The following is a 17,791-nucleotide window of genomic DNA, read 5'->3' as shown; positions in this document are numbered from 1 at the left end:
ACGGGAAAATCAAAAGGCAAACTGGATGGTTTACATGAAAGTGAAATTAATTTCTACCTCCATGGGCTAACTATTATATTATAACAAAATGTATAATACAGGTTGTGCTGGGTCAAATTTTCAACGAGCTGCAGTAAAATGCCTAATATAACTATGTCCTTTCTCTAAGCTTGAGCAGGATCAGGGTACCAGCATGTAAGTTGCGCTGGCTGGTAGGGGCCTACCTTTATTCTGGTAAAGCATGGCTTTGTTATGCTTAGCTACTTTTTATACTTAGGCATGTCTACTATGAAATTGTGCCCAGGTCTTAAAGGCAGTGGACACTATTGGTAATTACTCAAAATAATTATTAGCATAAAACCTTATTTGGTAACGATTAATGGGGAGCTGTTGATAGTATAAATCATTGTGAGAAACGGCTCCCTCTGAAGTAACGTAGTTTTTGAGAAATAATTAATCTTCCACGAATTTTGGTTTCGAGACCTCAGATTTAGAATTTGAGGTCTCGAAATCAAGCATCTGAAAGCACACAACTTCGTGTGACAAGGGTGTTTTTCTTTTATTATTATCTCGCAACTCTGAAGACCGATTGAGCTCAAATCTTCACAGGTTTGTTATTTTATGTATATGATGAGATACAACAAGTGAGAAGACTGGTCTTTAACCATTTCCAATAGTGCCCACTAGCTTTAAGACGGCGATTTGGGACAATGTAAATCATTCTGTCGCGAGGGGCTAGATAGATCCCCAGTTCGCACGGGCAGTTCCCATTCAAACACACCGCAGTGATCAAGTCACCGACTGAACTTCTCGTGCATGCGTAGAACCACCCCCTCGCGGAACCATTGATAGAGAGACGTAACGAAACCCTACGCATGTCCGTCCACGTTGTGGCACCAATTCAAGCATAGCTTAACTCGACCCTTGATTTGAAGCCGGGGCTGTATGTGGCTATGGGTTTTGAGAGGCCGGCCGCTGAGGGAAAAAAATAATAATCCCAATCAATGTTGATATGGGACTACATTTTTTACAATATTGGATATATCAAGGCGATGTGGTGGTAGAGGACGCTGTGTGCTGCGCTGCTCTCGACTGTAGTGGGATTTGCTTAAGAGGACGTCGATTAATATTTCGTGGTGTTGGATCTTGAAGGATATTCTGATATTTACAGCTTTTTTTTAAGGGGAAATGATACTACACCAGTGGATAACAATAGCCGATTGTACAAAATAAGTTCATCTCTTGGAGAAAAGTGAATCGTTGTGATTCTGCATTATTTTTCCCAGATGCAACTTATCAGCACCACCACCACCACCGGAGCAAATTGCGGCACTCGCTGCTGCTAAAAATCCGACAACCGAGCATTGCATTCTATGAAGTTTGTTATCTTATCTCTGCTCTTAAGAAAGCACTCTGTTGCCACCATTGGACCCCTCGTTGCTAAGCTGTGATCCCTCCTCCGTGATTTGTAAGCACTGATTGCTGACAGAAGTAGAGTATGCCCGGCTATCAATAAAGGAGTATCGGTTACACCAGACGCACACTTATAACGTGGAGTAACTTTACAGATGTGTGGACGCGGTGTCCAGCTGACAGTACCGTGTGGATCTTTGTATGTTTGATGAGCAAGAACTTATCACGGTTTTTATTTTGTTTTATTGGTGGGTCGCAGAGCAAGTTTACTGCCGGTGATTTGGCAGCGCAGTACCCCGTGAGTGTTTCGCAAGCAATCAGCGTTTAGTCGTAACATCTCGGGCAATAAATTTTATGACGTGTGTGTGTTTTTTGTGTTGGTTTATTTCCCCTCCTGCAATTTGGAATACTTCTGCATTTTAAGCAGCTCTGAGAAGCAGTCAACGGTTAGAAATGACCGGATAGCGTTATCTATCTGGTTTTGTGGGGATTACTCACACAAAAGCTCCGCGGGACAATCGGTGACAATAGCCGGCGCCTTGTACGGGACAATACCGGCTGGAGGCGACAAGCGAGAGCCCGGGAGACGAGAACCGGCGGAAAATTAAGTTGGAAGACGAAATAAGAAGAGGCAACGAACATGATGAAGAAACTCTGCATGGAGTGCCGGGAGCATTTTTTAGGAGGCACGGGGGACTCAAGGCGTCTTGGAGGAGTCCTTATCGCCCTAGTCCTCATCCTTGGTGAGTATATACCCACTCTTCCCCCGCTGGTTCCACGGCCAAACCCTGAAGCTCGCAAATACTCAGGGATGCATTATAACATTTTTGGTTTGTTTTGGTTGCTTGTAACACTGCTCAGTAAGTGGCCATGTATGTATAGGTTTACGGTTGAAAAAGCTTTTAGTCACAGGACTGTACTCTATGCTCAGCAGATAAAGCGACATTGTACGAAACATATCGGTGGAAAATTCAGTTTGACAACTTAACTTCGATGACGAGAAAAATACCCAAGCTCTTTATATATTCCTCTCTACAAAAATACAAAAATAAAACTACAGGTCACTCGCTACAATCCAGTGTGATTTCTTTTGTCGTAAAACACATTTTAGAGTGGCAATTAACGCGACGTGTTTGCTTGCAGTTATTTTCTCTACCTGTAGGCTTATGGTTGGAGAAGCACTGTAACAATACTGCTGTTTGCTGGCAATTTAATTTAAACCAAAGGGTTACAGATCTGCAAATAACTGGAGACTGTGAAATCTGACCAGGGGAGCAAGCCCTGGACTCAGGGGCTATTTCAGGGTGCATCACAATTTAATAAACCTGGAAAAAAAGCAGCGCGTTTAATCTTACCAGATCGCTGAATATTCAACAGCATATTATAATTGAACGGTTAAACAAAGCTGTGGTTTAATAAAACAACAAAAATCCTTTTTATTTAGGCCTACCTGTAGTACCAAAACTAAAGTTCTAAGAACTTAAACTTGCAGTGATACTAAGTTTGGGAATGGTCTCTTTCGTTTACTGGGGTGAATGACCTAAGCTGGAATAGTTTTTGCACCAACAAAGTCAATATTATGTTTTCTCATATTAAGTTTTTTTAATTTTTTTTTTAATATATAGAGAAATTGGTATGACTTCGAGAGTACATTTCCTATTACCTTAAGACTACATAATTTGCTGGGATATGCGGGGGAATTAATTAAAAAGCTCATTTTTTTATAAACTTGACACCAGAACAAATTTCCTGAATAACTGATCAGGCAAAATGCATGATTATGTAGACTGGGATATATTGTATTTGTTATATTAATGAATGAGCCAATATAGACAATGTGACCTTTGTTTACATTAAGTGTGACCTTGTACATTCTTTGGCTTTCTTTAGTCTGGCAGGCAAGATAATGTACTGTTAATATGAGAAAGTTTACATTTTGTGTCATAATTTCCTCATAAATCCAAGAGTTATGAAAGTAAAAGCTGGACAAGTTTTGAGATGTGCCCCTTTTTATCATACCAAAAGTTGATAAGAATTGTGGACAGTGCAATCTCCATCAGATATAAGATTTTATGTTTTCTTCCATTGTGCTGTGTACAAATCGTGCCTGCAGGAAGTCCAGGCTTGGTGGCTCTTTTTGTAAACATGTGATGTCACAGGTCACATCGTCTATAGATCACAACTACTGTATATAAAAAAGTCCAGCAGACATTCACACACATTGGACTGTTGCACACTTCAAGGCCAAAACTTCTTCTCAAACTTCATCAAATAAAAATAGAGAATGAACGTATATTGTGCGGATTGTCCAGACGAGTTATGGTCCAGTAATATTTTTGAGCTATAAAAGTACAAAGACCAGCTCGGCCCAATTTCTTTGAGCTACTACGTAAGCAGAGAATGTTGCTTAACTAATTCCTGCTAAGCAAAAACTAGCAGGCTACCAGTTGCAAACTGTGAAATGTATATACCGGTATTTTGGCTCACTGGTAAACTTATTTTGGTTGCAAGATTGTGTTATGCTTATGTACTTTCTATACGCATCTATGAAATTGGGCCCCGCTTCATTGAGCTAAAACATAAATAAAATGTTAGACATTTTCTGCTAAGCAAAAAAGAGCAGGATATCAGTCACAGATGGTACCTGTGACTATGAACACAGTTTGGCTATAGCTGCGCTTGTAACCTTATTTTGATGAGCATATTTTGTGTGTGCTTAGCTACTGTTTGTGCTTTAAAGCAACTGTAGGCCTATGTAACTTTAAGCCGTGGATTGCCCCTTTAAAGCTGAGCTACGTCATTGGATTTAGGAACAAGTTCACTTTAAGCGTGTAGTGTGATGCATCGCACTTTTTGTTTATGCATGCATAAAATATAATTGAAAGTGTGTCATTTTTGTTACTGTGTCGTTAAACGAGATAAAAAAAAGGTGAAAATTAATTCAGTAAATTCACTCGGTAAAAAGTGCATTTCCATCTGCAAAGGTCCTCCTCGTTTTGAATCAGATAGAAATTAATTTTGGAAATTCTATCAGTATATTAAAGGCATTGGACACTATTGGTAATACTCAAAATAATTGTTAGCATACAAACTTCTTGGTAACGAGTAATTGAGAGCTGTTGATAGTATACAATATTGTGAGAAACGGCTCCCTCTGAAGTACTTAAAATCTGAGAAAGAGGTTTTTTCTTCCTCAATGGTAGAATATTTCTGGCCTGAGGCCTTTTTTAGGCATCTTAAAGCACCGTGCAACATGTTTTTGTATATATTATTATTAATCCATTGCAACTTCGATGACCAATTGAGTCCATAAATTTTCACAGGTTTGTTATTTTATGCATATGTTGGTATTATACACCAAGTGAGAAGACTGGTCCTCGACATTTACCAAAGGCGTCCATGCCTTTAACATACAAAGAAGAATGAACTTTATAACCATGTTTCTTTATCGAAACATAGCCTAAAGCCAAGCTAGGTTTGATTGTAACTCCATAATAGTTCTGTTTTTGCTCACTGTAGAGGAAAGTTAACCCTTCCATGAAATGAAGCCAAAAGCAAAAACCTCGAAACTTATTCAAATTTTCTAACACAGTCAAATCAAATTCCGATCTGTCATCAGTTTGAGACTACCCACACGGGGTTCTGGCTGTTTTCCTATGAATACCCTTTCACACGACAGCATTTTAACAAGGGTCCCTTGCTTAATTTTAACGGGGTTGTAAAATTGTACCAAATGAACCTCGTATGACAGGACAAAGAGTCCATAAAGAACGGCAAATTATTGAGAAGATTTCACAGGAACAGTCCAAGCATTGCTGTTCCACACTAAGTGAAATTTACACAATTTCACAACGCATAGACCTTTTCGCAAATACTGGGGCGCGCGCGTAAAGCTTGGAATTAGGTGCATTGTGGTCTAGCTGATTACAAATTTGATTCATATATATCCCACAATGCACCTCATTCAACAGTCTGCGCTTGCGCATTGGTATTTGCGATAAGGTCTATGCTTAAATTAAACAAGGGACCCCTGCTAAATTGCTCTCGTGTGAAAAGGTCTGCAGCTAATGATCCCAGATGTACTGTAAAGTGGGAACAGAAAACCCTGGCTGAGTAAATAAATGATAAACTCTGGTGATGTAGAGGAAATAGGACACGCATATTGCAAAACCCCCCAACATATTATTTGACAGCCCTGTGGGCAAACGTTGCGACCAATATTGAATATTTTTGGTCATTTTCTGCTGTGTGCGCGCATCTGTGTTGCTTTTTTCCTCGCGCACTTACGATAGCTCTGGTTGGATGCGAGAACTGTTTTTTATGAGCTTGCTTGTGGTAGCCAGGGGTTATATGGGTTTTAATATAAGGGCACAGGTTCCACATACACATGGCTTGGCAGAAATAATCTGTTATCTCTATTGGTTGGGTACAAGAGAATGCATTCCTATATTGTTTTTTTTATGAGTTTTATTTCATGCAAGAGAACAATGTGCACTGTAGCGATTGCAAATCAAATTGGTTGATTTCGTTTAATCCGTGGGTGCGTTCATTGTAGTACACATTACGAAACAGTTACAAAGCGGCAATGAACACAACAACAACATTAACGACAGCAAAGCTGACAAACAACAACAGAAACAGAAACAGCAGCAACAACATAACAGTAAACAACAACAACATCATCAAACTAATGTTTTCTCAATAATGGTACGTCATATGAGCAATGGTCATACTATGAGACAATAGAGTTGCTGTTGCAAACAGAAATGTATTGCTTTACAGCCAAAATTGCTTTAAGTTTACACTGTTGTGACCGATGCCAACTCATTTGCTAAGCAAAGAAAGTCGTCAAGCGGTATTTTCTGCTCAGCAGCTTTTGAAACTGGGCCTCGGCTTCGAGCCTTAAAAAGCCGTCTTTCTCGAAGGCTAAAATGCATATTATAACATTATTTTGTTACTATATTATGCCATTACTGGAATTCAGGGTTAGGTGAAATAAGAATTTAATGTGTTATGGCGCCAAGAAAACTTAGCTTTTGCAATTGATTTTTTTTTTTTTAACGCAAACTGGTGCCTATAATAGAAAAGGAGTGAGCATTTTTTTTTTAGAACCAATTGCGTTTCGGTTCGTGTGAAACTATTTAGCGATGTGGCCTTGTGTCGTAAAAAACCGCTCTCGTCGTAACACCAAAATAAAAATACGGCCTCTTTTCTAAAAACACCTGTTATCATACTTTTGCAAAATGGAACAGCGGTCAGAAATCTGGGGGAAAACGTCAAAGTATGATTGCTTTCGCAATCCATTTTTGAAGTGTTTTTTTATATGGAGATCCCATGGAGGAATCTGATCTGAAATCTCTGCATAAACCAAGGACGACTTGGTCACTCACTGGTCACTGACCAATACAAACTAGTCAGATTGGCCCAATTTCATAGCTTGTCTCGCAAACAAACTTGCTAAGCCAAGCGAAACAATTGCTTAGCAGAAACAGGTTACCAGCCATCATTTCACGAAGTTTTTACTGTTGCGACAGGTGCCCCACTTATAACTCGTGTTTTGCTTTGCCAAGATCATTTCTGTGCAGAGTTGAAATTGGGCCCTGGTATTGGAAAGGGGACCCGAGGAAAGAAGGTTGTTTCGTTTGGTGCTAGCTCTATGGTTCGGCCAACCTCACGTCTGACCCCGTCTACGGAATTTGAAACGTTGCATGGTAACTTCACAATGATAAGCAGGTTTGCGAATGCACCATACTCTCTATGGAGTTGTTGTGGTGTTTCTGAGAAGAACCAAGTGGTTCAACAACTCAACGTTTCAATCTCATGCTTTCATCAAATTAAGTAATAATTTACTTCCTTTATTACAACTGACAATGTTCCGCTTATTAATAAAACATTTCAAGTTTGAATTATTTGTAAAAGGGGTTTCGCAGTTCGTAAGATTTTTATGAAACACCCTAGACGCAACATTGTGGTTAACCTATTAACAATTCCGGGTGTCAATTGGTACTTTTAGTTTACTTTTATTTACTTCCTTTATTACAACTGACATTGTTTCGCTTATTAATAACACATTTCAAGTTTGAATGATTTTCAAAAGGGGTTCACAGTTTTTTAAGACATCCTTTAGACACAACATTGTGGTAACCCTCAATGAACAAAAATGTGTCAATTGGTACTTTTAATGATTGGCACACGGGGCTGCTTATTATAAGTTTGTGTCACTTGGCTCGATGTTGCACAAAGAAGTAAGTGAATCAGAATAATTTGCATTTTACATCACTTTCCTGTGCACTCTCTGTTTGGCGTTGGTTGGTGTCAGCGTATACATAGATGCATGTACTTTTCTATCGCCGCTGTGCCACGCCGTTTGCGTTATGAGCTTTTTAAGAGTTTGGCCAAGCGCGCATTACACGTTGGGAACTGTAATCAAAATTGAGATTTCCTCCTTGCTCATAAAATTGACAGAGTGAAAGTAATGTGTTGAGTTTAGGGTAAGCAAAAAAATAGGTAATGGCTGGGGTAACAAGTAAGTTAAAGTGAAGTGATGAGAGGAAATTGTTATTTGATTGTTTTGAAATAATGGCTACAGCTTGTCTTCAGTTTGGTTAAGCATCATGGGTTTCTTTTATATAGATCCACAGATGGTGGATTTTTTTAAAATTATTAAATTCATGAATAAATAAAGTTTTGTTTTGCTTTAAACAAGCTAAAAAACAAAGTGGCTATTCTTTAACATGCCGCAACAAAATGAGCTGTCATTTTGAACAGAAAAATTATGGATGGGTGACGGTATACACCAAATTGACATCTGGCACAGCGCAGAACGCAACAGTGCGTATACATATACCCTTTCTACCATTTTGGGAGACAACTCATTTTGTGTATTATTGACTCTCATGGTGGACATAGCTCGTATAAGTGCGTTGAGCAAGAGGGCCGACTTGATTAGTTCGTCGAATTTCAGATCACAACGTGTTTCCGTATTCAAAGCAGCCATCTTTGTACAGTTCCTAGTTCATTTCATGCCCATAAGCTACATGAAACAGGCCATGCGTCACAGGTGCCAGCCTATGGACAAAAGTCAAAACTTTTCACCTCATTTCTTGCTTCTGCATAATCTTAGCATCTATAAAACAGTGATATGGAAATAATATTGCTATTGGGTATTAGGAGTAGGCCAATATAGAATGCAGTGAGAATTCTAAAGAAAAAGAAGAAGAAAATATTGAAGGGACAATTCAGATGCTGCCTATCCACAATGCTAGTTCATTGATTTGTGCATTTCCAGAACACCCGAAGAGCTATGTTCTAAATATATATGTTCTCGATATTCCGTATGTAGAAAACCAACAATCGAAAGAAACTGGCTTGTACGACGAGGGTGATGTCTTTTTATTGAGCCAACTGGGTGCTCGAGGCTAAGCTAATTGGTCCCTGGTCTTTTGGAACAGTTCGGCACGTTTTCGGGACAAGCTATTGCATGCATACTGCGGTTTTGCCCTACGGAGTTAAGGTTTTCACCACACACACAACAGGAAAATACTGGCCCATTATGTTTAAGAAATGAAATGAAAATAAAAATAATATGGAATGGATTGTGCTGGCTATATAGTTGACCCATGACCTTTGGAGGTACAGGCTCTGCAGCTTTAGGGAGACATCATGAGTACATGTACGTTCACAACAGACTGTTATTTCCACTGCGTTATACTTTGGTGTTTTAAAGACACTGGACACTATTTTGGTAATTGTCAAAGACTAGTCTTCACAGTTGGTGTATCTCAACATTATGCATAAAATATCAAACCTGTGAAAATTTGAGCTCAATCGGTCGTCGAAGTTGCGATATACCAATGAAAGAAAAAACATCCTTGTCGCACCATGGCACACGAAGTTGTGTGCTTTCAGATGCTTGATTTCTAAACCTCAATTCTAAATCTGAAGTCTCGAAATCAAATTCGTCAAAAATTACTTCTTTCTAGAAAACTACGTCCGTTCGAGGGAGCAGTTTCTCACAATGTTTTATACTATCAAACTCTAGTTACCAAGAAAGGTTTATGATATTAATTATTGGGAGTAATTGCCAATATTGTCCACTGCCTTAAAAAAAAAAGAAGAAAAACACAACAACACTTAAAGGAACACGTTGCCTTGGATCGGTCGAGTTGGTCTTTGAAAAGCGTTTGTAACCGTTTTTTATAAAATGCATATGGTTAGAAAGATGTTGTAAAAGTAGAATACAATGATCCACACAAACGAAATTGCGTGGTTTTCCTTTTACCTCGTCGACTAACACGTCGGCCATTTATGGGGGTCAAAATTTTGACCCCCATAAATGGCCGACCATGTTAGTTCGCACAGTAACAGGAAAACCACGCAATTTCAAGGCAAACTTGTGTGGATCATTGTATTCTACTTTTAAAACATCTTTCCAACCATATGCATTTTATAAAAAACGGTTACAAACGCTTTTCAAAGACCAACTCGTCCGATCCAAGGCAACGTGTTCCTTTAACAGTGATTATTGACTTTTTAAAGAGCCACCCCCACGCGCACAGTTCACCTAATGGAACATGTCTGAGACGTTGGCGACTTTTCAATTACATCTCAGTGTTTCAAAACGATTGAAGTCACTCATTTGATTTGAAATTGGTTATTAAAACAAAAATCATTTTCACACCCATGATATGAACAGTTAAAAAAAATATATAAAAAAATAATGATAATACATTGTAGAAATTTAAATGGAAAGTTAAAAATGAATTCAAAATTAAAGGGTAATTACGTTGATAACACAATAAATTGTAAAACAAAAAACAAGCCCGGGTAAAAAAATATTTTGGTGTATTTCTCGACAGAAGAACGGAACAGGGTCTGATCAAAAAAAGGGTTATACCGAAACGGAATGGCTTCCACTCACAAACTAGAAAACAAAAAATGGTATACTTAAAATAAATAGAGGAAATGTATATAAGAGACGTTTTGGGAGAGTCGAGTCGTTATTCGGCTCTTACAAAAACATATTTCGCAATTACTGTGAGTTAACAATAAGAAGATAGCCATTTGATTTTTCCCAGCCTTCATGAATTACAAGTGAATTTTCCGTCCATCATCCCGAGGTGACAAGTGAGTAATGTTTTAAATCAAACCAAACAGAACGATATCGTCAACAGAGTTCTCCGCTAGCCAAATGCTATGCAGTTAAATGCACCGTACACCTTTTGTAATTGTCAAAGACCAGTCTTCTCAGTTGGTGCATTCCAACATATGCATAAAATAACAAACTTGTGAAAGTTTGGAACCGATTGGTCATCGAAGTTGCACGAGAATAATGACAGAAGAAACACCCTTTATTGCACAAAATGTGTGTGCTTTCAGATGCATAATAAAAGGCTTCAGGCCTGGTGACAGTATTTTATTATTTTAGTGAGAAATTACCTCTTAAAAAACACGTTGCTTCAAAGAATTGAGCCATTTCTCACAATGTTTTATACAGCTCTCCATAGCTCGTTACCAAGTAAGGTTTTATGGCAACAACTTATTTAATATTTAGAGTAATTACCTATAGGGACCAGTGCATTTTTACCACCTGAGGACCAATCAAAAATCGCTTCGAGCGGTCCTGGCCAGTTCAATGGTTGATCCTCATTTCATACGAAAAATTGACAAGGGCAAAAGCCGAGGGACCAGTGAAATAAAAAGCTAAATGGTCCCGCTGGCTATGTCAATGAAAAAATCCAGGGTAAACCTTGGTCAAAATTCAGGGTTAAGATCTGACGCCAATTGGAAAGTTCCTGAAAATTGCTCAGTGGCCTGCCCCCCTCCTTTATTCTAGACCACGAACCTTCCCATACATAGTTACATTTCACAAGGTTTACAGACTATGTCTATCACGAGGGCCCTGTCACAAAAAGTGGCTATTAAAAGCACAATAAAATGTTGCTTACCAGAATAAGGTTACCAACCAAACTACAATGTACAAAAATGTAAAATTTGTGACTGGTATCCTGCTCATTTCTGCTCAGCAGAAAACTGCCAAGCAATATTTTCTGTTTAAGCACCCGTATGAAATCGGTCCCTGACTTTTCCCGTTGGTGGCTGCTTTACCTCTGTCAAGTAAATTGGAAGTCTCGAAGAAGAATTTTGAGTACACATTTTTTCAGGCCAGGGAAAAATATAGGCTACCTAAGAAGTCACGTCCCTGCAAGTTGTAGTAAGTTTGAAATTGTGATTAAAAATAGAAAGTGAAAAAAAAAATAAAAATGGAAAACTACATCTCGAACGCGAATTAAGGTTATGTTTTTCCAATCTAGCTCGGCGGTAAATTAACCTTGGTCCCTTTCGCACCGACGGTTCCGGACTCAACATTTCGTACACGACGAGGTTCGTCCTTCTAAACCAATTTAGGGAGTAGTGGTATTCGTTACTCATGTATAATTCCTGTAAGACGGTATTATGTGCAGAATATGTGTTTTAAAAAAAATGGAGAGACTTTTTTTTTTTTTTTTTTTACATTGTAAACAGATTTGTTTGCTGTTGGACGGTGAGTCATTTTTTACTTTCAATATCTTGTAGGTTTGGCAGGGAATTCCAGAGAACAGCCACCTTCTAAAACAGGGGTTATTTATAGTCAACAATAATAAGTTTTTAATAACAAACTATAGCTTAAAGAGTTTCTGCAACAAAGGTTTAAAGACACTGATGGACACTATTGGTAATTGTCAAAGACCAGCCTTCTCACTTGGTGTATCTTAACATATGCATAAAATAACAAACCTGTGGAAATTTGAGCTCAATTGGTCGTCGGAGTTGCGAGATAACTATGAACGAAAAAACAACAACACCCTTGTCACACGAAGTTGTGTGATTTCAGATGCTTGATTTCGAGACCTCAAATTCTAAACTTGAAGTCTCGAAATACAATTCAGGGAAAATTACTTCTTTCTCGAAAACACGTCACTTCAGAGGGCGCCGTTACTCATAATGTTTCGTACCATCAACTCCCCATTACTCGTTACTGCGCTTCAGGTTTTATGCTGATAGTTATTTTGAGTAATTTCCAATAGTGTCCACTGCCTTTAAGCAATAAAACTTGTATAATTTCTTTTCTTTTTAAAAGTGAGAGTGAGGTCTGCATAAAAATACCGCTTCACTACATCACGTATACCTTCTAGGTTTGCCTTTTCAAATACAGGTTAATAAATAAATAAATATATTAATTTCACTTGGGATATCCAATCACAATCTTTCAAAACCCATGAGAAGAAGGAACAAAACACCCTGCATTATAAAAATGTCCCTGCTTTACCACTGTTTTGTAAAGGTCCAACACGTACCTGATGACACGCGTAGCGCTCCGGTGATGTCCCAACATCTCCGCCGTGTTTTCTATCAAAATACCCCCGAGAGAGGTTCGTGAGAAGCTGAAAGGGTATGTCAGTCGGACCCGGGCTGAAAGATGATATAGTAATGCTTTCTTGTCCTCGAATACGATGGAACTTGTTTTTTGGATCAATCGAGCAGCAAATGTCCAGGATATTCTGTTTATGAAAAAAGGGATATATAAGAGATGTTAAAATTTGCATCGGGGACAGTGCTAACACACAATGGTGTATGGGTAAAACAAAAAATTAATAAAAAGGATATAGTACATGAAGAAAGAGACGATGGTAATCTTGAAATATGCTGCATTTCTGTATTTTGTATTTTGTTTGCGTTGCTGGGTATCGAGAGTGACGTCATAAACGACGCCATTATGCCTCGTGTAAAAGGACTGACCCGTGGGATGACCTGCGATTTAAGCAAGAGAACAAAAACCATCTTGAGAGTTTTGTCTCGTTCAATAAATTACACCAAAAGTGACCCACCTGATGGAAAAAGTCACTTAAAAGTCTGTATCAAGAATCGCTGTGTGTAATAGATGTTGATTTTGAACTGGGGATAGAGAATATTGTTTTTTTGTCCTTCTCTTACACCGATCTCGGATCACCACGGGACGGCTGACGCCCTAATGGACTTCAAAAGAAGACACCGATCTGTATTAAGCAGTGTATACTCTGTTCTTCAAAACGACATTTAATCGTGTTCTCCATTTTCTTGGCCAACTAAAAAACACACAAATATAATGAGCGTGTCATGGCCAAGCGGTTGAGAGCACTGGTGTGGGTTCGAGTCTCAGTCGTGACACATGTGCCCTTGAAGCAAGACACTTAACCATGATGCTTCGTCCTTCGGATGGGACGTAAAGCTGTTAGTCCCGTGCGTTGTGTAACTCACGCAAAAGAACCCTGTGCACTTATCGAAAAGGGAAGGGGTTCGCCCGGTGTTCCTGGCAGCATATTGCTTCACGCAGCACCTTGTCAACGCCAAAACATGGCGCAAAGATTAGGTCTCATAATTCAAACGTAGTCAGTCCCACCCTTGCAGGAAAATACTGTATGTTAAAGCGCCTTGACTTGAGTGTCATCACTGAATGACGGATGTGCACGCTATAAAACTTATAACCAGTCTATGTGTTTTCCCCAACAGTCCTAAGTATGGTGTCTGCGGAGCCAAATAGCGAGTTGGACAGTCAGATTGTGAGGGCGCTGTCGGAATCAGTTTGCGGGCGTCAGTTACGTCATCTCCAAGGCAACGAGGGCGTGTCAGAGGTGATTCCCCCGAGACTCAAGGGAGAGTGGATGTCGATGAGGTAGGTGTTTTTTAGTTTACAGTAGACTAACTTCTGTATAGACCCATCATGATAATTTGGTCTTGTTCCTCGACGTATGGCGACGCAGATATCGCTCACTGGTAATATCCCAAGACTCGTTTGCAGGCGTTCGACATATCTTGATGTGCACTAGAGTTATCGATAAGGCAAGCTGCCCATGGGAGCGAGGTTGGGTATATCACTGGTGCCTCAGTCTTGTTCCCAGAAGTATTGTAATTATACCATAATGCAGAATATTAAAAAATGCGGTGCAGAGTATATCCCTGGTGTATCAGTCTTGTTCCCTGACGTATTGTAGTTCTACCATAATGCGAAATATTCCACCATGTAGACTCCAGTAAATTCCATCCGGTCGAAAACCAATCTTGGAATATATTTAAGTCAGTTCTATACAGTCGCGAGATGCCTTTGCTCATAAAACATACTTAATGGGAAACGCACAGGGGTCAGGTTACCACGTCTCGTCTGGTTATCCTCGAAATTAATCATTTACACAATCAGTCATCCGCAATGTTCAGTCATCATTAAATGTTGCAGACTCATCACATGAAAAGTCAAATGATCCCATGTGGCATTATGAACATAGACTTGACACAGTCGGCTTAGGTTCTCATCTAATTGATTTCTCTGATCTGAAATGCTGGCAGCGCTTATAAAACACTGTATTGTCAACAAGCTCGAACGATTTGCATTTGATGAAATTAGTTTTTGTTAATAAAGTTATCAAGCTTGGTAAAATGGAATGGTTTGACATGTATTCTTCTACAACCCTGGGGTTGTGCAAGTGTGTATTGTCAAATTGTTTATACACAATGGTTCAACAATTATCTCGGACTTAGTCGTCACCGTCGGACACAATCGTGCGTAACATACGTGTATGCTGGCGTCTTATAGACAAGGGACACTGTGTGTACAAAATGTGCGTCTAATTGGAGGAAGTTTGAGTGCGCACACCAAGTCGACCCAGAGTTCACCACTGACTAGCAACTTACACTTGCGCAGTTTACTCACTCGAGCGACACTTTCGGAAGACTAGTCAACCATCGGTATGGTATTAAAAACTGTCATTGCCTTCTGCCATTTTGCTTTCGGTGTCACTGGTTCCCTTTTGCGCTTTAGTAAGCGGGAAACAAAGGTACCGGTACCAGGGAGGAAACCATGATCCTAATGCTGCTTTCAATAATTATTAATGGTCGACCACAGTCAACCAAGCTTGGGTATTTCGATTCAAAATTTACCTCAATATTGATACAGGATTGAAACAGTCAAAACGGTTTCAAAACCCAAAGGTATACTTTGCCTTTAAAGGTAGTGGACACTATTGGTATATACTCAAAAATAATTATCACCATTAAACCTAGCTCACTTGTATTGGTAACGAGTAATGGGGAGAGGTTGCTAGTATAACACATTATGAGTAACGGCGCCCTCTGAAGTGACGTAGTTTTCGAGTAAGAAGTAATTCTCTACGAATTTGATTTCGATACCTCAAGTTTAGAATTTGAGGTCTCGAAATCAAGCATCTGAAAGCACACAACTTCGTGTGACAAGGGTGTTTTTTTCTTTCATAATTATCTCGCAACTCCAACGACCAATCGAGCACAATTTTTCACAGGTTTGTTATTTTATGCATATGTTGAGATACACCGAGTGAGAAGACTGGTCTGTGACAATTACCAATAGTGTCCAGTGTCTTTAAAGCCACGTGATCGTTTGGCAATCTACGATGGCTTTGAACAAAACACCTTCCAGAATTCCCTAATGGTTGCGTCAAGTACATGAGTCCACACAACCCCAAGCTCTTCAACGCCCCCAGTGCGTGACACACCTGTACGTTTGCCTCAAATTGCGAATGATGCGAAGCCGCTCCTTCAATTGTCACTGACTAAACAAAGGACTCATACCATTTAATAGCAAGCCTCAAGCACCAGACTATTAAAGGGTAGGCTATGTATACGTTTGGTAATGACTCTGAAAATTATTGCCAATCAAAACTAATAACATATCACAACATATCTTCATACTTAAACGCCCACCGCACACTAGCAGGACCACACACTCAAGAGAGAATGCAATTAACACACCAGGGTGTACTAATAACACCAATAGTGTCATTGTGTCGGCAGAAGCGAGTGTTATTTTTTAACACCCTTTAGGCCTATATTGGTATAAATGTTGAATCTTTTTTCGGTATCTTTACAGATTAGACAACACACGGTGTCAATTTTGGTTTTACCCATTATTATACACTGTATACTCAGTATTTTCCCGAGCTCTTTAGAAACAAAATCACAAGCATATAACTCGGGATGGATTTGAACCCACGACCTTTGCAATTCCAGAGCAGTGTCTTACCAATAGACCATCGAGGTTGCTCGGTATAGCTATGGCAGTTTGAACTTCATATTTTAGCAGCGGGTACCGCAGCGATTTATAGATGGAAATTTGCAAATTGCCTTTAACACCCTAGTTTTTCGCAGTGTTTACTGATCCTTGTGTGACTCTTTTAACGGGTGATGGGGTTGAAAAAAGTTGACTAGAGTGGGATTTGAACCAACGACCTCTGGATTTACGTGCCGGCGCTCTTCCAAATGAACAGCTATCTTGCCATAATGTTGGTGGTCTCTTTTAACGTGTAGCACAACAACAAGATGTCTGGCTGTCTACGAGTAGGGTTCACTCATCGTCTTGGGTTCCCTCAGACTAGTTTTTCAATCCTTACTTCCCCCAACGCACAAACTATCTTAAGGGATAACTCGTCAAAATTGATTCCACTGGTTAGCCTTCGGGTTGAGGAATGATTACCAGTGATCGGATTACGCTGTGTATTTCTTCTTATGAATAAAATAGAATGCAGAATGGGAGCAAAACCCAGACAGGATTGCTTACCCTGAGTACCTAAGGTAAATAACAATATTTTAGTCAAACAACAGGACTGGTGCATTCCGTGGAACCGAAGTCTGCTTTAAAGTCTGCTTTGCTATCGTCCACCGAGGTTCTTTACCATAAAAGCCACAGGTGTTCTCTTAAAAAACTGTAAAACTGCAAAACCATCTTTGCAAATGGAAAATATACGACTGGTTTGGAGCTCGTATAAAACAGGGCGCCGCCAGTTAAACGACTACTGAAGTTGCGTTTGATCAAAAGCTGGATTTTTATGGAGGAAAACACACAAATTAAAGCGATTGGAGAAGACAGGTGTAACTCTTGTGAGTAGTGAGATGAGTGTAGGACAAAAGTTTACCAAGTATAGTACCAAGGGGGTTTAAGGAAGAAAAGACATGTCAGTCAACCGAATGATACTTATACTGTTTTGTTTGTTCACAGTATTTGCATTTCTTCAATAGGCTGGCGTGAAGGGTATTGTGACAACACCCTTGTGTCAATTTTAACACCACATATTTTGCATAAAAGGCTTTAGCACTGATTTTTTTTTGTGCATTATATTAAAAGTTATCAGCCTAAATTACCCAATGAATTATTTTTCTTCATGACTTCTACTAAAAGCTAAACAATTAAGTTAAGCACAGATTTAACAGCTGTATGAAATTTGGCTCACATGGATGTAAATGACGATCGCTGACGGCATTTGTAAAGTTTCCTGCAACGCACTTTGGGGAATACAAAACTAACAGATGAAGTAGGACTATTAGGCCGTGTCCGAAA

General features: G+C 39.3%; 1 protein-coding gene across 1 annotated transcript in view; it reads left to right on the top strand.

The window, feature by feature from the left end:
- Positions 1–882: 882 nt before the first annotated feature.
- Positions 883–17,791, top strand: part of LOC139934352 (protein APCDD1-like) — a 79,393-nt gene continuing 62,484 nt past the window's right edge. The window contains exons 1-2 of the mRNA XM_071928545.1: positions 883–2,156; positions 13,942–14,104. Of these exons, the coding sequence (XP_071784646.1) occupies positions 2,054–2,156; positions 13,942–14,104 (266 nt within the window). The 5' untranslated portion in view covers positions 883–2,053. The remainder of the gene's footprint in view (positions 2,157–13,941; positions 14,105–17,791) is intronic.

The sequence above is a fragment of the Asterias amurensis genome, chromosome 3, assembly GCF_032118995.1.
Source record: "Asterias amurensis chromosome 3, ASM3211899v1".
NCBI lineage: Eukaryota > Metazoa > Echinodermata > Asteroidea > Forcipulatida > Asteriidae > Asterias > Asterias amurensis.
This window is presented reverse-complemented; position numbering and strand designations above follow the sequence as displayed.